The sequence below is a fragment of the Cygnus olor genome, chromosome 18 (assembly GCF_009769625.2).
Source record: "Cygnus olor isolate bCygOlo1 chromosome 18, bCygOlo1.pri.v2, whole genome shotgun sequence".
In the NCBI taxonomy this organism is placed as follows: Eukaryota; Metazoa; Chordata; class Aves; order Anseriformes; family Anatidae; genus Cygnus; species Cygnus olor.
The window spans coordinates 2,570,665-2,598,527 of record NC_049186.1 but is presented as its reverse complement, the minus strand read 5'-3'; the positions used below and the strand labels follow the sequence as shown (position 1 = coordinate 2,598,527).

At 54.2% G+C, this 27,863-nt stretch overlaps 1 protein-coding gene across 1 annotated transcript; it reads right to left on the bottom strand.

Moving 5' to 3' along the window:
• Window positions 1–7,159: 7,159 nt before the first annotated feature.
• Window positions 7,160–23,774, bottom strand: PMP22 (peripheral myelin protein 22). The gene is made up of 5 exons (XM_040530533.1): window positions 23,253–23,774; window positions 22,342–22,442; window positions 21,152–21,242; window positions 11,984–12,124; window positions 7,160–8,753 (listed from the first exon to the last, which is right to left on the bottom strand). The coding sequence occupies exons 2-5, from the start codon at window positions 22,417–22,419 to the stop codon at window positions 8,587–8,589; spliced, it is 477 nt and encodes a 158-aa protein (XP_040386467.1). The 5' UTR covers window positions 22,420–22,442; window positions 23,253–23,774; the 3' UTR covers window positions 7,160–8,586.
• Between the last annotated feature and the right edge of the window lie 4,089 nt (window positions 23,775–27,863).

Genomic DNA, 27,863 nt, shown 5'->3' with positions numbered 1-27,863 from the left:
ATTTAGTTAGATCACTTACAAGGCAGCAGGGACAGCCTGCAATCCCTCCTACCACCCCAGCAATGAGAATTTCCTTCTCGGTGCTCTGATTCATAGCTAAAAAGCTTCTCCTCGTGTTTTCCTAGGTACAAGCCCAAGTTTTCCATGCAGGAGAGTTCTAGCACCGTGCCTGACATTACAGGGCTGGTGGGAAATAGGAAGGGCTATAAACCTGCTGAGACAGACCGCTTCCCAGCCCCGCAGGCACCAGATAACCCAGGCTGACCTTACAGCGGGGAGCTGCCCACCCTCCCGGTAAGATCTTCACACGCTACACAGCCTCGGTTAAAGATGACATTGTTTACATTCATAGAGATTTATTGGCTCCTCCTTTTGCCCAGAATTAAGCCCCATTGTGGGACCACTTGATTTTTCCAGGCAGAGCAGCCCAGGAAAGGCAGAGGCAGGGGACTTTGCGTGTGCAGGTCACCCAGAGACAGCTCAGCACCAGGTTTTGGGAGGGTGCAAATCCCCCTGGAAATGGACTTACTCCACATCCCCCAAAACATTCCACCCGCTGTGCTGACTGCAAAGTGTCAGTCTGAGCTGGTTAGTATTGAATCCACAGCCTCGAGCCAAAACGTTGATGCTTCAAAATAAAATTGACCCTGCCTGTGAATCCTTACACATAATAAGCAAAATCCGAACACAGGTTGCACAGGATCCAGATACATGGAAAATAAAATAAATAAGGTGGTTTTAAAGCTAGAACAGACTCATGCCACCTTGACATGACACAGTGAAAGCAGGGCAGCTATCTGCACGACTCGGAGTCCAGGCAAGCGGCCAAATGTCACGTTTGCTACCAGGGCCCAGAGCCCTGCAGCCTGCTGCAAGTGCCACAGGAACCTGCTGCCCGCTCTTGCACATTTCCAGGGATCAGGGATTTTGTTTGTTTGCCTGTCAGCTTCACAGGGATTTGTTTTTGCTTCATGATGTAATTTGGCCATGATTTATTTATAGCCATGCTTATAAAATATGCAGCCCCTTCTGAAGCCTCTGTCCACATGAATGCTTGCGGGGACCAAAATAATTGCCACATATGCTGTCGGGCAAGCACAGCCTCAGAGGAAATGCTCTCAGGCTGCTGCAGGACCGCAGAGCATCCTCTCTGAGGCTGGGAAATTCAGCCAGGCAGCACCCAGCATGACCTTTTGGTTTTAACACCAAATTTCATGCCTTTATTCCCATTTCTGCCTTCACTGGCCACATCCAGATGCTTCTGGTCACTCCCTGCCAGAAGCAGCTCAGCTGGTGCCACCGTCAGGGCTCAAAGCCTTTCACAGACTATTGCTGCTGCAGGAGATGTCCCAGCGCAGTGACACTTGTCACGGGGTGTCCCCAGGGGTTGCTGTGAGACCTCTTAGGGAAAGGGGTGGGCGGCCCTGCTGCAGCTTTGTGAAGGCCCTGGCGAACTCCAAGAGGGAAGCACCTGCTGCAACCCCCCAGCACAGCTGGGGACCCCCAGGACCAGGAGCTAAACGTGCCTGGGGCACCCGGGCAGAGCCCAGCCCGGTGCTTGCGCCCTGCTCTCCCCTGGGAGGGACCATTCCTGCACCCATCCTTTGAAGGGCACCAAAAGCATCCAGAGAAGCAGCTAACACACCCAGCAGGCACAGGGGCTCAGTCTGCTGCCCACCTGGGGACTCGAGGCCTATTCTGGTGCCCAGCACACCCAGTCAGGTTTGGGGCACAGCTCAGGACCCCCGGGAGAGCCGTGCACGTTCAGAACAGCACCTGCAGCCAGGCCCCAGCCCAGCTCTGCAGGTCGGGCACCAAGGGCTGAGCTGCTCCAGGGACTCTTGGGTGTGCAGTTACCTCCTGGTGCCAGCAGACCCCTCACACGTGCACGTGTGTAATTTGCTCATGCAATTAGCTCTGGACACCAATATCTGCTGAGTGCCTGCGCGCACACTGAGCCTGCCCAGTCGCATGCTGCTTTCCAGGCATGACACCGCAGCCGAAAGAGGCTCAAATCCCCCCAACACCCATTCTCCCCGTGCTAAAATCAAACATTTTTTGGCTAAGTTAAACACTAGCATACCTCATCCCAGCTTGTGGGTAAATTCCATCTGTTCCCTGAGTCCTGGGTCAGCCACACAAAGGGGTGCACTGGGAAAACACAACCTGCAGAGGTTTAATGCTGTCAGGGCTGGGAATCCTCCAGCTCTGCTGCTCCTGGGCTGCAAAGAGATCAGGTGCAGCTCCACCTGCACAGCCAAGGCACTGGAGGGGGGTCTCATTAAGGGGAAGAGAGATAAAAACAAGATTAGATAAACAAAAAAATGGAGAAGGAAAAATACAATTTGTTAGCCCTGCTTTCTCCCAGGGCTATTAAATGCTCCCCGTGCCCTCGGTGTGGTCAGTAGGAAGCGCTGCCCCACCGAGGGCAGATGGCATTGCCTCCAAATCCCCCCCAGGTGCCTCATGGTCAATTAGAGGCGAGCAGGAACCAGGGAGCGGGGTTAGAGATTACGCAAAGGGCCAGGCCGGTGGCACAGCAGGGAGCTGCTCTGCTCATCTATATCATAGACACTAATTTGGTTTAATTTACTTCAAAGGCTTTCCTGGAGGCTGTGGCGTGTGCAGGGTTGGGATCTATTTTTCTCCAAAGAGGTTTGAAAGGAGCCAGGGCCTTTCTCTTGAAAGCATCCCAGGGAGAGTGCTTTGGGTTTTGATTTTTTTTTTTTTTTTATAAGGACTGTCTCCAAAGGCAGATAAGAGGGAGCCCTGGGAAATGAAAGCCAAAAAGAAAAAGAAAAAAAAAAAAAAAAAAGTACATATGAAAGGAAACACAACCGACAAAGACCGAAATGAAGCAGTCAAAGCACTTTAAAATAAAGCCTGTCTCCACCCTGCGCCAGCAATAAAACCATCCTGCAAAGAGCTGGCCAAAAATTCCCCAGGAAAAGTCCTTTGGTGAAAGGGAAAGATGTTGAATTATCCCCCAGGAAGCGAATAACCCAGGCACGACTCGGCGCTTTTAGCCTTTCATCAGTCCGGGGAGAAGTGGCTTGTTAATGCCGGGAGGCTTAGCGGGAATGTAAACCCAAGCAAACAGCGTGGGGCTGGGGGGGTCTGCGGGCCGCCCCTCCTGGGGTGGGGCAATGCAAAACCCCACCGGGGACAGCCCTACAGAGCATCCCCCGAGCAGTATGCTTTCAGCTGGGATCCTCCTTGGCTGAAATCAGGATTAGACCTGCTAAATCCTCCTGGGTGCTTCTGCAGCATCTCAGACACCTCCCGCCTTCGAGGCAGGGGATTTCAGCGCCTGCACGCACCCCATCATGGCTCAGCACCCCAAATTGTCCTGCGGCTGAGGAAGCACTCTATAAATCACTGCACAAAGAGGCCGTGCTCAGGGAAGCATCAATAGTCACGTTAAATAATTACAGGGGGAAAAGTTGACCAAGGGAGAACAGGAGGGCTGTGGGGTCAGCACTGCAGGGCAGAGAAGGGAGGAGAGGCTGGAGGCTGGGGGCGGCCGAGGGGCCGGGGGGGTCTGGGGATGGGTAGGGGGGTGCAGGAAGAAAAGCCACCGTAGGCTCTGAAAGCAGGTGGAGAGCACCCGAGCCAAGTCCTGAATGGATCTAAATGTACATCCCTAACCTCATCGGAGCTCCAGCCCTCTGGGGGAGGTCCCCCCCTGCGCCTGGGAGAGATCAGCTGGGGAAGGCTGGAGCGGCTGCTTTTATTCAAGGCACAGTTGTGTTTATTATTGTTGCTGTTAATTAAAACAAATGGTACAGCAGCAACAAAGGAGCTACAAAACCTGCTCAAACCAGGTGTGATTTGAGTCTTCTGTTAGTCTTGAGCTGGGCTGAAGTGGGCAGCCCATCCAAGACAGGTTATCTAGCATTATTTGTGTCCCTGAACAGAAGCAATAAAATTAATGTTGGATGTCGTTCATTTTATTTAGTTAATAAATAAATAACTAATAGTGATAAACAGACTAAGCAGTTAATTTACCTAAGGTAGAAAAGGAAATTTAAAAGACAATTTGCATCAGCGCCAGGGCCACTTGCTCACACTGCTTCTCCATGCAGGTTGCACAGGATAATTAATTGCATGCTGCTAACAAACTTGGCCACTTTGCTAATTGACTTGAGTTTGTCCCGAGGCACGTCTGAGGCTCTCTGCACGGTTCTGGCCCATGGCATGGCCTTACAGGCGCCGGCTTTGCCTGAGGAGCCTCCCTCGTTCACTGGGAGACTGCGGCCAGGAGGCTGGGAAGGGGCTGGGGCATCTTTGGGTGGCTTTGGGACCCCAGGAGCAGGGAACCGCGGCTCCGAGGTGCCACCATCCGGCTGCAGCCCCGCATCACAGGCAGCTGAACGGGGACAAGGGGCTGCGAAGCAGGCAGCTGCTCCGAGGCAGCACGGATTTTTTATTCCTGCCATAATTTTTCAATTTACAAGGCGATAAATGAAAGAGGAAGATGAGGTTTGCTCAGCGCATTTGTCAGAAGTATTTACTGCTGAGAGCGCTAGGAAAACCATTTAAACAAATGCTTTTATGATACAACACACATTAAAGAAACTTCCCTAATATTTTTTTCACCCCTCTTTGCCGCTTCTCCCATCCTGCTGCTGTTCCATTCAGCTAGCTGTTTTATGGGCTGCCTCGATTTTAATTGGGCCGTAGCCCCAGGGCGCATTGAAATTTTTGACTCTCATTTAGCTCAAAGCGTGCATGCAGCTGATCGGGCAGAAATGCCTGGTCCTGCCTTAATGAATTTTGCCATCTAACAAGTCGGGAGGGCCTGGCATGGAACGGAGCGCCCGGTGTGGGTGAGGCACCTCCAGGCCAGCTGCTGCCGGTCCCCAAATCCATCCCAGAGCCGGGTTCATGTGCTGGGGCTCGGGGGCCGCTCACCATGGCTGTATGGTGTAACAGTGGGTGTACGGGGCTCGGGATGTTGTTTAGGAGAGGGTGCTTCGCCAGGAGGGGAATGCCAGCAAATCTGTGCCCAAACCTCAGCCTAGCATTGGTGATGCCCTCAGCCTGAGGAGGTGGGACTGGAGAACCCTGGAGCTGCCGGCCTTATTCTTACCCGTTTTCTGTGCCTTAACCCAGCAGTTCCCAGTAAGAGAAGCCCGGTGAGGTGGTCCGTGCGGCCACCCCAAGGGCGAGGAGCTGCCAGCCAGCCCCGGGCACGGGGACTTGACGCCTGTCCCACCGCCGCCCAGGGGACACGGCCACCCGCAGCCTTCCGAGGTCGCAGCCCCGGGGTCCCCCCGTTTTCCCCGCAGAGGACGAGGGCGGCTGGGGCAGGGCCGGGCCCGGGACGCGGCGCCCCCGCGGTGCCGCCTGCAGCCGCCGGGAGGCGGCCCCGCACCGCGCTGCGGCCCGCAGGGAGCCGGAGCAGCTCCGGAGGGGCGGAGATTGGCTGAATTAAGGGAGGGGGGAAAAAAAAGTAAAATAAAATAAAATAAAATGTAAAATAAAAGAAAAGGGAAACGGAAAGAGAAATAGAAAAGAAAAATTAAAAGAAAAGAATATACAAGAAAAAGTAAAGTAAGATAAAATAAGAAAAAAGTAAAAATAAAATAAAATAATAAAAAAATAAAATGTAAAATAAAATAAAATGTAAAATAAAAGGGAAAGGGAAATTGAAAGAAAAAAGAAGGGAAAGGAAGGGAAAAATTAAAAGAAAGGAAAATATAAGAAAAAGTAAAGTAAGATAAAATCAGAAAAAAAGGAAAATAATAAAATAAAATAAAATAAAATAAATAAAATAAAATAAAATAAAATATAATAAAATAAAATAAAATAGGAAAGAGCCCATCTGATACCAACGTGGGGCTGGGGCTGGGTCTCAGAGCAGCCGTGCCTTGCAGGCCTTGCCCAGCAGCTCCCACCCCCGGGTGCAGGGTTTGGGGCATGGCCACAGCCTCCCCCCTGCCGCCAGTGACCCGGAGCTGCGCTTCTCCAGCCCAGATGAGCCAAGCCCGGCGAGGCAGGTGGGGGCAGTTCGGGTGGAAACTGATGGCTGTTCCCCTTTGGACCCTCCCCACGGGAAAACCAACCTAGAGCTGTCATTCCCAGGGGATGCAAACCTTCGCTTTGCCTCCACTTCAGAAGTCACCCTGTTTGGTGAGCTTTCGAACAGGCATCCCCGGGATGGAGCAAACACGAACTGCTGAGGTGCTGCCGGGAGCTGCTCGGTCACACATCTACAGCACCAGGTGAGGAGGCAAAATGGAAGCTGCCAGTTTTTTTTGTGCCTTCTGAGCTAGTCACCCAAAGTTATTATTATATTTTTTTTAATCTTTAATTTTTCCATGGGAAGGGAGGAAAAAAACCCACCTGCATTCCTACCTGCTCCACAGACGAGACTGGAAGGGCCATTCGTGTCCTTCCCGCTGGGTGCATAGTGCCAAACGAGAACCCTCTTGGGCTGAGGCAGCACACACCACAACGAGCACCCAGGGAAATCTTCCCCTCCCAGCTGGGAACCATGGCCAGGAGCCCCGGGCCCAAGCGGTCACAGCACGCTGCCGGGCTGGGCGCTGAGCGGCTGAGGAGGCACGGGGGCACCTCCTGCTCCTTCCCCTTGGGATGAGGCTGGGTTTCGTGCCTCAGGGTCTGGCCTGATGCTAGCAACATGCAGTGCTGCAAGAGCCATTGTGTTGGTGCCAGCAGCAGTTGCTGCTTCAGCTCGGCTATTTAATAGCCAGATGAATGAGCGAACGGAAGCGAAATGCTTCCGTGCCAGCCGTTGGGGCTGCACACAGTGCCCACAGTATGCCCGGCCCCCGGCCCTAATTGCACCTCCAGGCTCTGGGTGTTTCAAGGCACGGGACTGAAAGGGTTCTGCTGTTTGTGCGGGGTGGTGGAGCTGGATGGACACACACACACACACACACCCCCCCCGAGCAGCTGGTGCTGACCTGATCCCTCCCTGCTCAGGGGATGGGGAAGGGACAAGCGTGCTCCTGCTGCCTGGCTTTGGTGGCCACGTCATGGGGACGTCTTAGGACAGAACTGGAAAGAGGAGCACCCACCAGCACCATGGCACAGGGTGCTGAGCCCTTCGGCGGGATGGCCATGTGAGCAGGTTGGCAGAGCGCAGCCTGGCTCTAACCCCCCCCAAAACGCCAAAAGCAGAAGCAACGGAGTTATTCTGACTTTTATTTCATTGCTTCTTAGTCCACACAGTCGGTATAAAATCAGAAAAGCAAAGCAAAAAAAAAAAAAAAAAAAAAAAAGAAAGAAAAAAACCCTAAATGAAACAAAAACGACGACAGCAACGCAGTGTCTGGAGTCCTCAGAAGGCAGCCTGGGTTCTGTGCAGGTGCCTGCTCAATTCATTGCCAGACACCTCTCTGACACACAGACAGAGGACAGACATCGTGCTCCGGGGGCGAAGGGCAGCAGGGCTCCTCCACCCTGAGCTGTTTCTGTTCCTCTTGACCACGGGGTGGAGGGAAAGGAACCTTGGTTATAAATGCTTTATTAAAAATAATAGTAAGAGCAAGTCATCTAAGTACAAAAGCAGTTATAGCTCATTTATATTACACAGAATTATTTCTCGTTTCTAGCTTTGTTGTTTACCTCAAGGTTGTTAACTGAATTTCCAGTGAATAAGGTTAAATGGCTAGCAGTATAAGGAATGGTAAATAGATAGCACCATTTCATATATCTGGCATTCAATTTCATAGATATACGGGGTTTGCTTCCTGCTCATTGGTACTCTAGCTCCACGGCAAGGACAACGCATGTTGCATGGCGGGGAGAGCCCGTGCACGGGGGCTCGGCTCGGGGCGCACACAGCCCCTGGCACCCTGGGTGCACACGGGGATGAAGCACAGCCTGCGCTTGCCTGCATTCAACCTAAGTGATTTAAAAGCCCAAATTCCCAGCGGGTGTGGTGGCAAGGCAGTGGGACTTAGGCGCATAAGTCATTTAGGCACTTTGGGCAGTCCTTTGCTCCGAAAACCCTTCGAACCTTTCGGAAGCGCCTCCGCCAGCCCTGGCCGTGCCCTCCAGCCGCCAAAATCTCAGCGGGCAGGAGGAGCAGGGGCCAAGCCTCCGGCCAACATCACCAGGCGTAACTCCCCGCTGCTCCGCGGAGCGGCACCGACCTGTGCCAGCGAGACAGCAGCCAGAGCTGGGGCACTCCGACGGCATGGCTGGGGTGGGGAAGGAGAGCTCAGGTCACAGAGGGCTTCGCATGAGAGAAAAATCACCGCGCTCTTGTTACACTGTTAGGAGTAATAATTCCTTAGGCACTTTCTTTAGGCTTTAAAACATAGCATATGGTCAACAAAAGCAAACAATACTATGTACATGTATGTAAAAAGTGTTATAAATAGGTTTTTTAAACCATAGATACTATATACATCCTCAATTAACAAGTAACCCTTTGAGTGTTTCCTTTTGGGGTTGGTTGGGTTTGGTTTGGTTTTTGGTGGGAGGGTTTATTCCTTTTTTTTTCTTTTTTTTTTTTTTGGTTAATTTTCTTTTCCGTTTTCTCGTCTATTTTCCCCCGCCTCCGTCTCCTCCGTGGACGTCATGAGTGCCCCGGATGCACCTCCTGCGGCATCACTCGCGCTTCCGTAAGATGACGTAGATGATGCCACTGGTGAGGGCCAGGGGGAAGGCGAGCCACGCCAGGATATAGGCGAAGCCATAGGAGGTGTTTTCCGAGGCTTGGTGCCAGTCCGTGTGCCTCACTGTGAAGATGGCCGCGCCGCTCATCACGCAGAGCCCTGCAGGGAAGAGCAAGGGAATCGGTGAGCAGCAGTTCCTGGATGGAAACCCACAGCTGGATAATGCCCCATACTGGCTTTTTCTGTTGCCTCCTTGCATCTCCTGGAAAACTATAGTTTGTTGGAGGTGATGCTGTAAGGCCTTGGCTGCAGGTGAGTGGGATATCACCACCAGGCTCTGAGCAAGAAAGGTAAACGCATCACCTGGGCCAACCCTTACCCAGCTCCTGGTGCTGCTCAGAACCAGCCCTGCTGCCCTGGGTGTCTCGCTGAAAACCCCGGCTGTAGCCTGAACCACTTTCCCAGAGCTGCTGCAAGACATCAGGCACAAGCTGGGCAATTTTTTCCAGCACCCCAGTTTATCACCTGCCCATGCAGGTGCAGCTGGGCCCAGTCCCTGCAGTGGCTCTGGCTGGGCACAGCCTGCACCTGTCCTTCTCCCCTGCAGGCACCATCCTGCACCACCGCCGTCCTATGGCTCGTCCCGCTTTTGTCCCCCGTGTCCCATCCTCACCAGCCGCGGGCCATCCGCTCCGGCAGGCAGCGTTTTAGCTTTGTTGCAAAAGCAAAGCATCAGCACTGGGGACTGCCCAGCGCCAACACAAAGCCACCACTATTTCTCCCCGAAAACAAGCTCTTTCAGTCCATCCCAGCACTTCTATTATGCAGTCGCCAGGCTGTTGTCAGCACTACATCCCCTGCATGGACCTCGGGACCACCTACATTGAACCGCGGTGATATTTGAGCTCTAATTCCACTTGACACTGCTCTTTTGTTCTGGGAAAGTGCAGAAGTGGGAATACGTTTCATTAACGCGCCACTGGGGCAGTTTCCATTCTGTGAGCACGAGAGCGAACTCCCACTGCCCCGGCCCATGCAAAGAGAGCAAAACAATTGTCTGGTGATGCTGGTGGGACCGAGAGCAGGCGTGCGGCCATGCCGGTCACCTACAGACTCCAGAAAATAGAGCGGCAATTGTCCCAAGGAAGAATTTGGCAAAATTAGAGGCAATGGATGCATTTCTGCAGCATCTGCACTGGTTTGGGCCCGGGGGATAGGCGAGGAAGTGAAGCCAGCTGCGCTCAGTGGTTGCAAGGTGCAAGACAAATGCGTCACCACTCTGGAGCCTGATTTTAGGAACACATTTCAGTCTTGCTTTGACAGGCCCGGAGGGCAAAGGCTACCTAAAGCCTGACTCCCAGGGCTGTGTGTGGTGACAGCCCAGCTGGTTGCAGCGGTAATGCTAAGGCTGGGGAGAGTGATGGAGAAGTTGAGCCAAGTCCCAGGTTTCCAAGTCACTTGAAGTTACTTGGAAGTCACTTGAGGTGATTACACCACGACAGATCCACCAGGTAGGAGCAGTGTGGGGGGGAGAAAGCTGTTGAGGGCCTTTTGGTGCCTCTGAAGGCTGGAATCCCACCTGGGAAAACTAAAGCAGGCCTCAGAGAATGGATCCAAGCAGCGTGGAGGAGGTGCTGGGGATGCATCCTGCCCTGGCCCTGCACAGCACGCCCAGCTGCCCTCTCTCTTGCCCTTACCCACCTGTCCTTGTCACCCGCTGGTTCAGGCCGAGCACCACTGCAGGCCCAGCTCCAAAACTGGGAGCCCTCGGCTCTGCCACACTGCTTCCCCCTGGGAGGAGGCTGCAGGGTCCTGGAGGGCCCTGGGAAGAGCCTCCTCATCCTTCCTGGGAGGAGGGAAGTCCTCTCCAGCCTTTCACAGCAAGCTGCAAGGAGACCACACTGAGCTGAGCTCCTCTGACCGGTGCTGTCTGTGGCACTGGGTGAGACCTCCCTACAACAAGCCTCACATTTAGCATCACAGGAGGGATGGGCACCGGTTCCCATTTCTGCATGGTCCACATGGACCCAAACTTCTGGGTACTGACCCCCAGGCCATGGGAAAGCTTTGTGGGCTCAGCTCCCACTTTTCCTGCCTCTGTGCTGTGCTGGAGGAGGATCTGACAAGGAAGGAGCCAGCAGGTCCCTGCCCTGACCCTGCCTCCCCCTAGGACACCCAGCACAGCATGGACAGGAGAACTGCACTCCCATTGCCTCCTCTTCTAAGCATGAGGATGCACCAGCAACCACTTAGGAGCGAGCAGCCTTCTGCTCCCAGACCTATTAGATGAGTTTCAGAGCAGATAATTGCATTATTAATGCCCATTTCCTCCCCTCGTCTCCACGGCTGTAATGGGTTTCGACGCATCTATCTTCCCAGCGATGGTGAACTGATATGAACTCACCACCTGCATTATGGCCAAGCAGACGTACTTATAGGAGATTTCATGCCACATTTGCCAATAAAGGTTAGGTCTAAACTGCTCCAGAATTTGCAATGGCCAGTCACATAGAAGATGCTCTTCCTAAAGTTCAGCGGATGAATTTTCCCCCTGATTTAGTGGCAGGACCTAGGGTGGTTTTCAGTTTCCCAGCTAAAGCTCTAGCAGATAGCGAGCCTTCTTCCCAGCCAGCTGAGCGTTAGGTTCATATTTTAGCCAGAACCTCCTTGAAGAATTTACTTTTTCTATCCTCAACACTTGAAAATCCTCCTCACTGGTTTCATACGTGGAAATGCAAATGGAGCCAGTGCCTCCACAGCATCTATATTTGGAGAGCTGCAACGTCGTGCAGGAATCGTGGCTCGCCTCCAGTGCCGACTTCTTAAGAGTTAAAAATAGCAGCTGACAGTTCAAAGGCAGCTGGCTCACCCCGCACGCTCCAGCGGCTCCTTGCTGATGTGGGAAGCACCAGGCCCCCTTATGGCAAGTTTATAAATAATTCTCGGATCCTCTTGTGCCAAAACAGGATCTTTACTACGTCCCCACCCCACCAGCAGCTGCGGAAACCTTGCCCTGATCCCCGAAGGTGGATCCCAAAGCCAGCCCCATCAGCATTTACCCAACACCGTGGGACGAGGCAGCAGAACAACAGCCTGGCCCCTGCCCACCTTCCCCAGGGGTGCTCCTCTTGCCTGCCCCTCCAAAATCACCCCAGCTGGTGGAGCAAATCCCTGGTGAAGCATGGCCAGAAGAGCATGGTGCATAACGTGCCCCGATGGCAGGACGCCACCTGGGGATGCGAGAGCTCTGTGGACCCAAATTATTCGTACCTCTTTCCTCCAAGGAGCCAGCTTGGCTGCCCTTCCTGCCCTCCTTTTCCCTCTCCTCTGCTTTAAGCCCATCCCCAGCGCATCCCCACAGCCAGCTCCATCCATCAGCCCCCACTTACCAGCAAGGATTTGGAAGATCCCAGTAATGTAAAATCGCCCGCCCTTGGTGAGCGTGAAGAGCTGGCAAAAGAACAGGAAGAGGGACAAGACGCTGAAGATGATGGAGAGGATCATCATCGCCTGGACAGACTGCAGCCATTCTGTGGAAAGACAGACAGAAAGCTCAGCGGGAGCATCACTGATGGCATCATGCCCTGTGCCACTGTCCCACCATCCTGCAGGGCTCCTGGTTCCCACTCGTGCTTCTGCGTGGTTTTGGGGACATGGACACATCCAGTGGTATGCTGGTGGCTATTCTCGTCAAGTGTGATACTGCCTGGGGCTTTTGGACAATGATGTGTGCATGGACCAAGATGCTGGGAAAAAGGAACCGCGGGGTCACGCTAAGTGGAGAAGCACTTAAAATAAGAGTGCATTTCGGCTGTGCTGAGAACACTGAAACCATATGCAGCGAGGTGGGAGACCCCGAGCCAGCCGCGCTCGGAGGCAGAACAAACACGCAGTGAGCACAAACCCCTCTGCCCTTGTGGAGGAGCCTTTAGGAAGGAGCCAGCAGCAGCTGCCAAATGCAGCTCTGTCCCAGAGCCGACCAGTTAAACCAGCCCCTGCGTGAGTCACTGCCTAGCTATTTCCAGGCCTCGTGGGTGTGTAACTCCCCGTGTAAGAAAATATATATAAATAAACAAGGCAAATGCCTCTCCGTCCCATGAACAGAAAGAGGCAGTGCCTCTCGCCACCAGGATGGGGTTGTGCTGACAAATACTACTGCTTTTTTTTAAAAAGATTGGGCTCAAAATGGATATTCTCAGCATTCCTGCACATCTTGAGAGGTCCTTAAGGATACAGCATAAATTCGTTCACCACGAAAACCAGCCCCGTGCTCCTGTCGCAGTTTGAATCCCACCAGCTACGCTCCCCAGGCTGCACTTTCTGCAGCACATAGAGGTTCTGTGGAAAAAAAATAAGAGCCTGAAACACAGCAAAACTTCTAAATGAAGCTATACTTTGGCTTAGCAGCCTGCGACACAGTGCAGCAATGAGGCCGTTTGGGACTGCCCGGCGCAGAGGTGAGCACAGCGCTAACGGAGGTGAGGCTGGACGGGATGCGGAGGGCACGGCGCAGCCTCCTGCCAGGACGGCGATGACAATGCACGCCTGAGCCCTTCCAGCAAAGGCTCCACAAGAGAATAGCAAATCCATGCCCGCAGGGAACATCCTGCGCAATTTGGTAATGTCTGCCTCGTTTGACTTGAGACCGTAAATTCTACCTCTTGTCTCTGCGTCCTGCCTCCTGCTGTTCACACAACAGACCAAGCACAGGCCCCGCTCCCAAAAGCGGACAAAGCACCCAGAGTGGCCCCTGCTCATTGCAGACAGCTTTGTTCCTTCCCTTCCTTCTCATGCTTCCCATGCCAAATTACCCCACAGCATCAACTCGCTGAAGAGCTGACGCGCTCCACTTGTTCCAGTGCCAGCAGGTTCATGTCCACATGCACCAGTTGCTGTAATTCCTTAGGACAGGGGAACTATCGATAACGTCACTTCCAGGAAAGCCCAGTGCAGTTTTCACACTGACAAGCACAGAAAATATCCCATTATATTTCATCTATCACACACTGGCCATGCAGGGAACCCCCCCCGCCTGGGCCACCCCAACCCCTCATCTGCAGCCACGCTCAGCCAGCTGCAATGCAGCGGCTGCCAGAGGCAATGCTAACATCAGGTCATAAATCAGCGCTCAGATGGGAGCAGAGAAACATGGTTAGAGGGTGTCCAGCTGCAGAACTGCCATCCTATTTCCATGTTTCAGCACAGAAAGACTCCCACCCCAGTCCTTTTGTCATTTGCACAGCCACGGGGCCAGGCCCGGAGGAGCCCTTTCTGCCCAGAGGTGGATGCTCCAGCTGCCAGTTATTTTAGGCAAAGGCTGTCTAGACAGAAAGCTGAGCTGCTCCTCTAATTGCATCCGCCTCCCCATGCCTCTTTTTTGGTTCTGAATGTGAGTGATTTATATGGGCTTGCAAAATCCCATTGTCATAGAGAGCCGCGCCGGAGGAATTTAAAGGCAGGCAGAGGGAAGAAGGGGAAGCCCCCCATGGACCAGGGGCATTCAGGTGCTGGTCGTGTTGCCCCACTCTAGCCAGAGCACAGCCACAGCACAGGCTTTCAAGCAGGGAAGTTGGGAGATAATCCCACAGAGCAGAGCTCTGGGATCACCCCCATCCAGCTCTTTTTGTTGGCCTCCTTTGCAGAACAAGGGCCAGGGTCCCCAGCTCATCACTCAGCCCCTCAGGTGCAGCTGCTGCATTCCCAGCAAGCCCAAGCCCACAAACTTCAGCTGCATTACAACAGCTAATTGCCTTTAATTCATTAGAAAGCACCTCTATGACTACAGCTAGCAGTGCTAGCTCCTCAACCCCATATGCTTTCAACTCCTTTGCTATTAGCACTGTGTCCTACTTCCAGGCTTTTAAGAAATAAAACAGGTTTTCCCCGGGGAGGTCTGGGTCCCTGGAACTGCACCACGGGGCTGTCAGCACTGTTTACTCCCAGGCTGTTATTTGTGGTTTCCCTGGGCAGCCAGGCCGTTGTTCCATGTTCCTCCTGCATCTGCTCAGCTCCGTGTTTATATCTTTGTTCTTCAGGAGGAGGAAGAAAAGGGAACAGAGTGGAAAGGGCAGATAACACCCTGCCCACCGCTTCCTGAGAGGACCCATCACAGGCAGTTTTAGAGCCCTCTCAGACAGAAATTATACAACAAGTGTTTAGAAAAGAAACTAAATTTTCCCTAAGCTCTGCAAGCCCCGATGTGCTCACACCACCACTTACAGCAGGGAAAAGACTTCCCCCCAGGATGCTGAAGAGCACGTTTCTCCGTCCTAAAGGACAAGAGGAAAAATAGAAACCTAGAGCAGAAACTGCAACCTAGAGGAGCAGAAGTCACAGCTGGATCCCCCAGCAGGAGAGCAGCTCACCCCACCCCTCCCAGCAGAGCCCCACCCTGCTTGCAGGGAGGTTTTATATCCACCGAGGGGTGCAGCTGAGTGGGGTTGATGGGATGGGACAGGACGGGCAGAAATGTGCCCTTGGCCAGGAGTAGATGGCCATAAAGGACAGGCGTTGGCTCCCCAGGGTTGTGTTTACTGCTCTGTCACAGACATTCAATCCTCTTTGGACCCAGCCAAGGAGAAAGAATAAAGTGCAAACACGGAAACATAAATATGAGCAACCAGCTTATGCACTTGACATAAGGCATGACTAAATTTGCACTGTGCATTAAAACCACCCATGTGCTGTGACTGCAGCTGTTAACACTGCACATCTGTCTTGCCTCTTGCAATCTGCATATGCACTGCACCCTCAAAATGCAGCCACTTCTGGGGAAGAAAACATCCACTAAGGAGGTGACTGTAGAGTATAACACATAAAAAAAAAATAAAAGGAAATTCATAATTGCACAGAGAGGCAAAGCTGCTCCATCAGCACTGGGAGCTGATGATCAGCAGGGTCACCAGCACGAGCATCCACCAGCATGAAGGTACAAGCCCAGGTACTAGGCTAAACTTCTAGGACTGAACTTCAGCGTTCTTCAACCCAGAAATGCCAAAAAAGCCCCGCTACCTTCAGTGCTCCCCTCGAGCAGCACAGAGCCCAGCCACCACCCTTGTCCCTGCCACTTGAAGCCTCCTCTCCCTGCCGTGGGGAGCTCCGTGACATGGTAACTCCCTTCACTTCGGTCCCACCAGCATGAAGCCAAACCTTCCCTGGGCGTGCTCCGGGCTGCTCCAGCAGGGAAAAGCAGGATTTGCACTCTGCAGCTGCTCCTTGCCTGTCCTCATGTGTCTGCTCCTTGGAAATAAGTGCAGGGTGATGGATTGGAGTATTCCTGGAAATCACCCCCCAAAAGGGGGACTTTAAAGAGCTCCTGAGGTATTTGCAAGGGCTGGGGATGAGCAAGTAGAAGCACTGAGGCTGCAGGCAGAACACAGTGCTGCAATTCCCTCCCAGTTCTTCCCAGTCCTCTTTGCAGCTCATTCAGGAGGTGAAACCCCCACAGCACTCTGCTCTCCTCTTGTCCATCCTCTCTTTTGGTGTGTCCTTGAAGCCCCATCCAAGAAGTCCCCATGGCTCTGCAGCTCTCCAGAGCTGTAGCATTCAGAGACACTCCAGCCCTGTGGCACCACATCTCCATGGCTCAGCCTCAAGACCAGCCACAGCAGCCATCCCATCGGACCATTGAGGCTCACATCCCACAAAGGCAAAAACCAGTGCTGTTAGGGCAGCACAAAGCTGCTGGCACCATGCAGAACACCTTCCAACAGCTTCTTCTTCAAGACCCTTGGGGTGGAGACCTCCTTCTGGTTTGTGCTTGAGAGCAAGTGGAGGTGATAAATGCATCATTTCTGGGCCTCCAAAAGGGCTGAGTTAAAGTCCAGGCACCAGGACCAGGGATGGGTAGCGGTGGTGCCCTGACCCAGCGGGGCCATGGGGACACCCAAGAGTCACCCAAGTCCGAAAGCTGTTGGGTTGAGTGTTTTCCGGCGCTGCACGCTGCAGCAGACCCTCACCCATCCTGGTTTCACAGCCTTGGCTTTCTCACACTTTGTCTTCTTCCTCCCTTGGGCTCCTCTTCCGTGGGCCAAGGCAAGCAGGGCTGGCCAGGTGACCCCACGCAGCCAGGAGCAGGGAAAGCAGCACCTCTCCTAACCTCTCCACACCAAATGTGCTTGGTAAGAACAGGCAACAGCAAAAGCCTGTTTTTAAGCAGAGGAAACCCCTTTCATACGTTAGGCAACATGGTTATGGTAGAAACTGATCTGAAATGCAAAATACTCCCCTGGAATACCCCAGAGTTTATCACAGACACGTAAATGCCGAGCTACGGTCACCCGCAAGCTGGTGGAGAGGGGGCTCGTCCTGCCCCAGTTAGGCCAGTGTTATCGACCACTAGTGACAAGGGGGTGCCCCAGGCCTCCACCCTGCTGGGACTAAAATCTGGCTCTTTGCTGCTCTGCTGTGAAGACCCTGAAGGACCCGATATGCCCACAAGTCAAGATGCCCGTCCATGTGCTCCATGAGCTCAATGGGGCCCACTCATGGCTAGAACCTCAAGCATAAAGGGCATGTACTATCACATGCAGGTGATCCATTATTTACTGCAGGGCTTCATTATAACAGATTCAGCACCCTTTAATATGAGCATCACCCTCCTGCTCCAGCAAGTGTCCCCTCCCCAGTGAGGAATTCTCCAAAGCCTGACCCACTCGTTGCAGAATCGGCCTTCCCAGTGGGCTGGAGGGGAATTTGCCCCCATCCTTTTATCCAAATATTTTGTACTGACTATCATTAACAGAATTAGAACATCAGAAATAATTTTACTCAGGGCAAGGATTCAGTGCAGCCTTGTGACATTGTTTTTAGCCACAAAAAGGACTGCAGCAAGTTAAACGGCAACTCCATCCCTCCACACCTTCCCTATGTCATACAAGTCCAGCATCGCTGGAAGAAAAAAGGTTGAAAGCACGAAGGGAGCAAAGCCGTGCTGGGGCAGGGCTGGCGGAGCACAAGCAAGGGGTTTGGATGTTCCTGTTGTGCATTTTGAAGTGGAGAAGCAGCAGCACAATTCCTCCTGGGAAGCGCTGATGGGCCAGCACAGGTGCCCCCACCTCGTGCTGGGGATGAAGATGTTTCCTGCCTCCTCCAGCACAAAGGCACCTCGGGCACCGGCAGTGCTGCCGACAGTCCCAGCCACCAGCTTCTGCTGTGCAGGATTGGAGCTGGCCAACATCACACATGTGTCCTGCCGGTGCTTGGCCACGAGCGTGGCTTTTTCCTGAGCGATGCTTCCTGCAGAAACATGGGACCAGGGCAGCCCATGCCGTTGGTGGGCATTTACGCTGGGTTAAAAGCCACCTGCAGCACTGAAGAGAGAGAGAGCAAAGCTCTGCAATGGCCCAGCAGCAAAGGGGCTCTGCAGGAGTCGGTGTGCAGAGGAGCAGAGCGATGCCCAGCGATGGGAACGGGCGGTCAGGGCAGGTCTCTGCTCCGGGCGACCCACACGTGCTTTGCTTGCGGCCGTCACATCAGCAAATTGGTGAGCGCATCGTACGACTCTCAGTAATCCTGCGGATTGGCAGTCTGCATGTTTCCCAAGGTCTGGGGTTTTCTTTTCCTTTTGAAAAAGCCCCAAAACACCAGCCTGCCTGTGAACAAGCCAGTCATGTGAAAGCCACAGAGCAGCAACATGAGAAACTTTGAGGAGACAACAGGAAAAATGTCTCATCATGCTACAGAAGGATGTCCCCGCAGGTCCCCACTGCTCCCCTGCATTTGGCATTCCCAGAGTGAAAGAGCAGTAGGTAGCAGAAAAACTATCTTCTTGCCTATGTAAAAAAATCAGATGTGGGGAGAAAAAGCCATTTTTGGAGGGAAAAAAATATTGTTGTCTGCAAAATTTGGGGTGGAATCTGTTTAAGAGCACTTCAGAGGCTCAGGTCCAGCCGCTCGCCCCGTGCCTGCAGCAGGATTGTGCAGCTGGGGGCTGGCGCACAGCCGTGCCGGAGCACAATTCTGGGATTCAGAGCTGAATTCTTGAGATAAGTCTTTTCCAGGAATGTCTGACAGTGCAAACGAAGCAAAGATTGCAACATTTTTTCCATAGTTCTCGGCCTCTTGAAAAAAAAAGTCATTATCTAACAAGCAAACGCAGAAAGCGAAGCAACAAGCGGGCAGCTGTGGAAGGCGAAGCAGTGGGCAGCTGCCCTCCGCCCGGCATTTCCACCTCCTGCCGTCCCCACGCAGGCTCCTGGCAAGGATGCATGGGGGTCTCGGTGCTGCTGCGGAGGAATTTGGGAGGTGGGAGCTCAGCACAACCCCAAAAACCCCGTGCATGCTGGACCCAGCCCCACCTAATTCCACCTATTCCGAGCGCTGTGCTCAGACCTCTCCTTCCCAAAAAAAAACAGCTGAAGAAATACTGCACGACAGTGGCCACTACGATGGCCAGAGGAAAAACAACTGCTTCTACGTAAAGACCAAGTTCTGCCAAATTCCTGAGCGAGGATTTCTTGCTCGCAGCCCAGAGCAGCCCTTGGCACGCTGCGATTAACCGTTGAGCGCCGTCCTTGGCACAGGCACAGAGACACGAATTCTCCAGGCTTTCTGCAGCCCGGCGTAACGTGCACAGCCTGTGTTTTGAGAGGTTTAAACGGGAACGGTTTGCGGTAGCTGCTATAGGATCATTTATATTTTTGAAAGTAAGCATATTCCTAGCAGAGGGAGTACAAGGAGCGTAGCGTGAGCCCCGGAGGTGGCCCTGCCACAGCATCCTTGCCATGCCCAAGGCCCCGTGTCCCACCATCACCCTGAAAAGTGTCCGACAGCATCTGCCCTGGCAGCACAGGGGCAGTGGGAGCATGGGGGTTCACTGGGAAGTTTTTAAAAACAGATTTCAAAAGCCTTGCATAAGCCTGGGTGCTATCTTTTGGTTTTGCCTTTCTACAGCTCTGGATCCTGCACCCAAGGTCCCAGCAGGTGAACACCAGTGCTCAGTGGCACTGCTCCTACAATCCGGCCATGGGGTGGATGGGGCAGAAGCCTCCACCCAAGCAAGGCCCCCCTACTCCTGGTGCCAGAGCAGAGCTGTCTTATAAAAAAGAGCTGGGAGAGAGGTCTTTAAATGAAGGCTTGAGCACAATGCAGCTTCTTTCAAAGAGTAGCCCACTGTGGCACCTTTTCAACCAGACCCTAGCTGCTCAGATGCATTTTTAGCTGTCCCATCTTACCTACAGCCCCTTTAATGATAAAAATTAATCACTGGGAAGGATTCAAAGGGAAGCCCCTCTCTGAGCAGCTTCTGGGAACAGGGCATACAATGTAGCCTCCTATACCTCAGGATGCTCAGATGCAGGAGGCACCTTCCCACCCATGTTTTGGACAGGCCCCTCTCACCTCTGACAACTCACCAACACCCTGCAAACACCCGGAGAAAGCAATGCAGCTTTGTGAAGCAAAAGATTTAGGAAGGCTTTTACAGACCGGGGAAAAAATCTCTGCCTTTTCTTTCAAGCACGAAGTCAGCAGTTTTGGAGCACGCGTGACCGGCAGCGAAGCCGCCTGCTGCCGCTGCGAGCCCCAGCCAACTGCTGCTGAAGGCCAGGGCTCCAGTGGGCTCCAGTGAGCTCCAGTGGGCTCCAGTGGGCTCCAGCCTGGCCCCAGCCCAGCTCTAGCCCTCCCTGGCCAGCCCCGACACCAGCAGGCGTCAGCAGAGACCCGCGGTGCTGCCTTGGCTCCCTCGCAGGGCGAGCTTCAGCATCCCCCTCTAGGGGTACCCGCGGGTGTTTTGCTCCCAGCAGGCTGGGGATTGGGGTGACTGATGAACCCCCAAAAGCTCTGACCATCTCCCATCACTGCAAGACCCTTCTGTGTGACCATACCGAGAGTACATCGCATCACGCTGCTCCTATGCCAGGAGTGTGATTTTGGCCCAGGGGCTGTGACCGTGCTGCCAGCGACACCAGTCTGAGCCACCGGGTGCTCTACTGGCTTCACTGGGGGTTATGCTGGGAGAATCCATTCCTTGACGAAAGCGAAGCCGGGCTAACTGAAACCAGGAAGCACGGGGCACAGCACCACTGACACGAGCCCTGTCTTCTGGGGAAACTGAGGCACAGACCGGTCTGACTCCCTGAGCACAGATCTGGCATCACTGCTACTGCCAGGTGCTTGGGGAGCTCCGTGCCGCAACTGAGCATGAAATCCTCTCCTGTTAAGCTCAGAAACCTGGAAAAAAAACTCCCAGCTGGGCATCAGCCACTGCCTGGCAAGGTACACCTCTGCCAGCTGAGTCCCAAAGTGCCACACAGCCACCCCAGACGTGCAGGTGCCATTTGGCCATGGGATGAGGCAGGGCCTGAGTGCTCAGCACATCCCCGCCTGCGCTGCTCACAGGGAGGAGAGGCCCCAGACCTCGGCCTGGCCCAGCAGCAAACAGCGGGGCAGCTTTAGGGTTAGGGGCCGGGGAATCCTCCAGAGTCAGCCTCAGGGGGTGCAGGGAGAGGCAAGGGAGGACCACGAATAACCCACAATGGCAAATCCACCTCGATTTCACAAGAGAGGAGAAGAAAAGTGAACTGCAGTGGCATCACTGAGAGCCGGGGAGCACTCACCATTCGTGGACGATGTCAGGCACTGGAAGACGGTACCAGAGGAGCAGTTCTGCCACAGGTCCGCCGTCTGCCCGCCGTTCACGAGCCATTGCTGCAAGAGAGACGCGGCCCCGTGAGCAGGAGCCGCACGCCCTGGCCACCAATTCGGCACGGAGCGGCCCCTGCGCTCCCAGGCACAGGCTTTGCTTTAGAAAGGGTTTCGCAGAGTAAATACTGATATTTGCTTTTAGCCGCTCTGGCCTCAACGGCAGAAAAACAGAAGCTCTTTATTCGCTTTAAACATGGGCCAAGTCCCATGGGGGACACGCACTTCCCTCCGCTCTGCCGTCCCGGTGCCTGGCCGGGTGATTTGAATGCTTCCATGTGATTTCTAACGACTTGGAAGATTTTTGTAAAGTCTTCCACTACTACTACCAAAAAAAAAAAAAAAACCCACCCTAAAAAAATTTAAAAACGGAAAGAATCTGATGAAGCAAGCCCGGAGCTAATCAGCTCCACAAAACTGCTGTGTTAAAACCAAGTCAGACCTCTTTCTAAACTGAGGTGGTATTAACGGGGCTCTGGGCTGAGGAAGGTGCTGGGAACCCCGTGCAGCACCCAGCCCTCAGTGTTCCCACTGCTTGCAAAGCTTACGCCTTGAAGCCCCCCCAGCAAGCGCCCATCTGGGTTAGGAGATGCTGTGCCTAACTCACAGCCCCAAAGGAGCAGGTCTGGAGAGCAAAACTGCTGGTGCCGAGGTCCCAGTGCCCAAACCATCCCCAATTCAAGGGAGTTTGCTCAGACTGGCTGTACTGGTCTCGCGGGCCGATCCCATTAGCAGCTGGGGAGCGCAGTTTCACCCACAGGGGAGGGGGTTTGGGTGCTCTGAGGCTGCTCAGTGTGAGCCAAAGGGGGCTGATGAGGAGCTTGGCTCCAGCAGCTCTCCGTGCCCTAACACCAACGGGGATGCACTGAGCATTCTCTGCCGCACGCGGCTACACCCACCGGTTACATCCAACAACATAAACACAGGAAGAGTTTTCTGTGCAAAAAAAAAAAAAAAAAACCTCCTAAATCGCACTGCTAGCAAGACAGCAATCGGAAAGCAAAGGTCTCCTGCTAAAAGCCAGGCTGGAAATCAACCATAAATAAAAATAACACCGTGTGACCCTCCCGTGCCACGCCGGTGCCCGAGGAGCAGCCGTACTTACGCTGACGATGGTGGAGACGAAGAGGAGCACCAGCACGGTGACGTGGAGCACGATGATCCCCAGCAGCAAAAGCAGCATCTTGGCGGTGGTCTGGGGCAGAACTGGAGGGGGAGAGGGAGATGCTGCTGAGCTGGGGGGGGGGGTTGTGTGTGTGTGAGTGAGTGAGTCCCAGCCCTGAGGGCAGCAGGAGGCGCTCGGCCGACGGCAGGAGCCCGCCCGGCCCCGCTGGGAGCCCCGGCGCGGTGCGGGGGATGCTTGGGCAGCGCCCGGCCCCGGGGCTGCTCCCCGAGCTCTCCCCCGGCGGAGCGGGCATCCCAGCCCCGGTGCCCCGGGGGTCCTCCCGGCCCTTCCCCGGGGGTGTTTAGGGGTGTTCCCCGGCGCAGCGCCCCAGAAATCCCTTCCTCGGGGCTCCCTCAAGCTCTCTCACCGGGGGGACATCCTCGGCACCCCTCCGCTGGGGGGCTCCCCTTGCCTCTCTCCGCCGGGGGTGGGGGGACTCCGATCCCTCTCCCCCAGGGCTGGGGGTGCTTCCCCGGCCCGGCTCCCCTCGGCACCCCCACGGGTGGGCTCTATCTCGGTCCCTCACCGGAGGGGGGGGGGTCCCGGCCCCTCTCCCCATGGGGCCACTGGAGCAGACCCCTCCAGCCCCTCTCCCTAAGGGAATCTTTCCCCTGCCCACCTCCCCTGGGGACCCCCAGGGCGGGGGGAAAAGCGGGGGGGTCGTCTATCTCAGCCCACCTCTCCCCAGGGAACTCCCTCGGACCCCATTCTCGGGGCGTGGGGGGTGCCTACGGCTCCCCATCTCCCCTCGGAGGAGGGAAAGGGGGGGACAACCTAAGCCTCGAAGACCCCCGAGGGGGCTCCCCCGGTCTCGGTCCCTGTCCCCTCCGGCCGGCCCGGGCCGTACTCACGTCGCGGAACCGGGGCTCGCTGGGCGGCGGGAGCGGTGCTGAGCGGTGCGGAGCGGTGCGGAGGGTGCGGAGCGGGCAGCGCGGCGCGGAGCGGGCGGCGGCGCTGTCAAGGTTCCCCTTTAACCGGAGCCACCGCCCCGCTTGCGTCTGCGGGACGGGGAGGGCCCTGCGGCCGCTCCTCCTATAAATGCGGCGGCAGAACCCGGGCACCAAAATGTGCATCGCCCCCCCCAGCCACCCCCATTCCCCTCAACCCCCCCCCTTGCCCCCCGATGTTGGCTCTGGGACCCGCACCCAGCTCTGCCCTGTTCCCAGCTGGGAACCCCGGGGGGGTCCCCACACCATAGGGGGGCCCGGGGGGGGTCTCACCCCATGGGGGGGTCCAGCTGCGCCCCGGGGATGCCGACCATCGGGGTGCCCCCTCCGATCCGGGGGGAGGATGTTCCCCTTCCCTGGGGCTCTGCCCAAAGCCTCAGTGCGGGGCCGTGTGTCTGTCCGGCCGTGTCTGTCCGTCTGTGTCCGTGTGTGTGGCTGGATGCTCCCCGGGCTGCTGATGCGGTGCCGGCAGCTGTGGGTTTTCCCCCTCACCCAGCACAGGGAGCTGTGGGACAGGGCTGGGGAAGGGGAAGCTGGCTGTGCCAAATTCAAGGGGAGTTTGGCTCTGACTTACACAGGGGGGCTGTGTCCGGGAAAGCAACCCCGTTGTGATATGCCCCTATGATAGCAGTTGATTTGGGGGTTTAGCACCTGAAAGCCAAGTCCTGACTAACTGATTTTCACAAAACCGGGGGATCTGAGGTGCTCAGAGGAAGGGGTGGCTGCACTCTGTACAGCAGCCTTTGCTCATTCTTCAACCACAGACAATCTGTTGATACAATCCTCGCACTCCCCACAAACCCCAAATGAGTCCTGAGAACTGCCCCAGCCTCCCCTTCACCTCTCCCCTCCACCCACCACCTCCAAACCAGTCCTGCTTTGCTGCAGAGACGAGAGAATTCGGCATTCAGCCACCAGAACCGTAAATCTTGGGAGAAAGGGGGAGAGGAGCGTGCTTGGCTCCCGCCTCCTGGCAAGCACAGGCGTGTTCCCTGCAGCACGGGCTTTGGCTCCGCTGCGCTCCTACGAGCAGTCCCACTGCACGCATCGGCCAGCAAGAGGGAACTGGGAGCGCCCTGGGGAGGCGACTGGGGGAGATGGGTCAGGGGCTGGAGAGGGGCCCCCAGCCTCACGCCGTGCTCCAGCCCCTGCTTTAGCCCCGCCACGATGCCGCCTAGCCGAGCTCCAGCAGCGCCAGCTCTGAACAGCGCAGAGGAAAGTTTGCCCGGCCTGCTTTCAAAGGATGAGATTCGCCCTTTCCTCTGAAAAATTCACCCCCATATCCCCACGCTGCGTGACGCTGCTGCACGCCGGGCGGGGTGCTGCACGCGACGGCGGAGCCAGGGCCATCGGTGGCTGCGAGCCCCGCAGGACTGCAACATCTGGAGCGCCATCGGGACATTCCTCGCTAATGAGGCTATTTCGAGCCGCCTTGCTGCCGTGGGCTGGGCGCGTAGGCTGCTTTCAGAGCAGAAGGAGCCACCGTGCTTGGGGCTGCACAAACAGAGCGCGAGAAGGGGCTCGTCCCCAGGGACCGTGATCTAGTCTGCTGTGGGAGACAGTCTTCTGGTTTGGGTTTGTGGGTCTGAGATCTCAGCTCCTGTGCCTCCGGGTAAATTGTCTGACCCATTCCCCAAAAACACAGCTGGGAGAGACACAATGGTGAAAAGCAGTTGGGGTCGTATGCTGCACCCAAGCTCCTCTGTGAATGTGGTAGAGCACGAGCAGCTCAGCCTCAGTTCTGAAAACAGTGCCAAAAGCACAGGACAAACAGCTGAAACTCGAGTCAGGGAAAAGAGCAGCCTAAGGGTAATGAAGCCAATTTTGGCTGTGAGTTGCAGATTAGAATCTGTGGAGGAAGCCCGGAGAGAAGAGCACATTGACCCAGTGCTCCTCAGACCTTGGAAAGGTGCATCATCCCAACAGAGCAGGGCTTCCAAAAAACCTCCTGAAGGTGTGCTGTTGCGGCAGCTCAGGCGGCTGAGGACCGGGCAGTGCTCACATGGGACACTGGAGGCAAAGCTCTCCTCTGCTCCTTCCTCGAGCTGAGGCACCGGCTGGCTGTTGTCAGGCAGGAGAGGTGGGAGGGATGACGTTCACAAGGGAGCTCTTTTGGGGTTTTGTTGGAATTGGCATCACTGCCCAGCCCTGTGCAGGACAGGGAACTGCACCGTGCTCCCCACCGAGGGGCCTGTCCTGCTCATCTGTATGAGTGTGGCTAGCGCTGACTGCTGCCTAAATGAAAGCAGGCGCTGGAATAGATTTCAGAAATGTTTTGTGTACAAGCAAGACTTGCCACAGGCGGTGCTGGGAAAGATGTAAGGTTAAAGGATTGTGTAAACACTGGGTGAAAAATCTGAACCTTTGTCATGGGATCATTTAAAACTGTTACGCTGCTTCAGCTTCAGTTTCTAGAATAGAGCAATGAGGAATAAGGAAAGCACTTGCATTTCCTATAACATTAAGAGGCTCAAATGCTACTTTAGCAAGGCAGCAATGGGCTTTGAGGCTGGGCAGCGTCTAATACTCAGTGAATTATGTCCATGGCATCACCTGAACCAGCACATCACAGGCTCTGCCACCATCAGTCCAGCGTACTCATACACCATCCCATTCCTGCTCTTGGCCTCAGGCCAGGTGGACTAAACTACTCTTAAACCAAGCCTTTTCAAACTACTCCAAAAGACTAGATTTTCTCTATGTCCTCTCTTGTGGGTGAACACGTTTAACCCCAGGACTTTGCTCCATCATCACAATTTTAGGGAGTGGCTTCCTGTTCCCTGCCCTGTGATGAAGACCATGAACAATGGAAGATTCTGAATGCAAAGGTAAAGGGACAGAAATCTGCACTGCCGTCAGCGAGCCCGGGACTCATGCAGGGCTGGGATTAGGAAAACAATCCTGTTTTAAAACAACTGTGCAAGTGGGGCAATAAAGAGAGCAATAAGCACAGATGCATCATAATATGGGCACTCATATAGTGGAAGGGCTATCTGAAAAGCCATTTCAAGGAAAAAAAAAAAAAGAAAGGAAGGGAAGGGAAGGGGAGGAAGGGAAGACACAGGCATTTAAATGTAGCAAGCTTCTAAAACAAGAGGTCTAATAGATTTTGGAGACATTTACTTACTCTTCCTGCCATTTGTTTTCCACCAAACCAAGAAGAATTTGTAAAATATTTCAGTCCTGTCAACTCTACATTCATGCCCCTGAAAATTCTTCATCCAACTTTCTCCTTTCAGCTCCAAGCCAGTTGTCATCACTGACAGAGGCAGGCTGAAATCACTGGAGAAAATCCCCATTGGCCTCAACGAAACCAGAATACACCCACTACCTCCAAAAGCCAAAAAACCAACTGTGCTTCCCAGCTGGGACATGCCTGTGTGTCAGAACATACTCAGACACTTTGAGAAATTGTGATTCGTGCTCTCTGGCATGCTGACAGCATGTAAAAGGAGCTAACCTGCTGTGAGCTCCTGTATTGAACCTACATCTAAAGCAGTTTCAAGCCACCTTTTTGCCCAGGTTATTGAGTTTTACCCTCTTGGCTTCAGCAGTTCTGGGTTTGATCCCTTTTTCAGGGATTTCCATAGGATTGGCCACCAATGCTCTGAGCGGGCTGCTCCGTGCCCTGCAGCTCCCTGATGAGGGACCCAGCAGATGCCGAAAGTCTGCAGGGGCTCAAAGAACAACTGGAACGAGATCATGTGAAACAAATCCATTGGGGGCTATTAAATTCAAGGACAGCACTGGCAGCTCAGGAAGTCCTTCAAATACTAATTGCTGGAAGCTGGGAAAGTAGGCTGGGAATGTATCACAGGCGCTTGCCTTCTTCTGGTCCTTTTATCTGAGCATCTCCCCTTGGCTCTGTCAGAGAATGAATCTCAGGCTTGTTGGACTTTGTTCTGAGCCAGCACAGCCATGTCTGTGCTCCTACATTGCCCAGGTTTCTTTAAATGTTTAGCTCAAGTTTTCTCTCTTTTTTTTTTTTTTTTTTTCATGATAATGATGAGTTGGGTTTTTTGGAATGCTGATGCTGTTTTGGGAATTCTCTCCCTAGAGCATATCTACGCTAGTTGTGCAATATACTGCTAGCATGCTTTTTTGGCAAACTTTCCTTTCACCCAAATTCATAGCAGACATTCACTGATTTTCCTTTTCTTTTCTTGGGCAGCAAAACTGCCCGGGCTCCCTTTTTGAACAGCTTCTTGATAGACTGGCCTTGACTCGTCACTGGGTCTGGAGCGGGCACGATGCTTAGCTTGCATGAAGCAATGTTGTCATGGTTTTATTCATTTATTTTCTGTGCTCCAGACAGCAAACAGTTTACAAATCCAGGTCTGCAAGGTTTATTGGGATGATGCAGGAGGGAGGGTGGGAATACGGCTGTGGGACGCAAAGGAATTTACACAAATCATCTTCCTCAGCAACTTGGCTGATAAGCAAGCAATAAAACGGTAATAAACAGCAATAAAAGTAGGCGCGTTGTTCTTCAGAATGAAGGCATTTAAAGAAAGG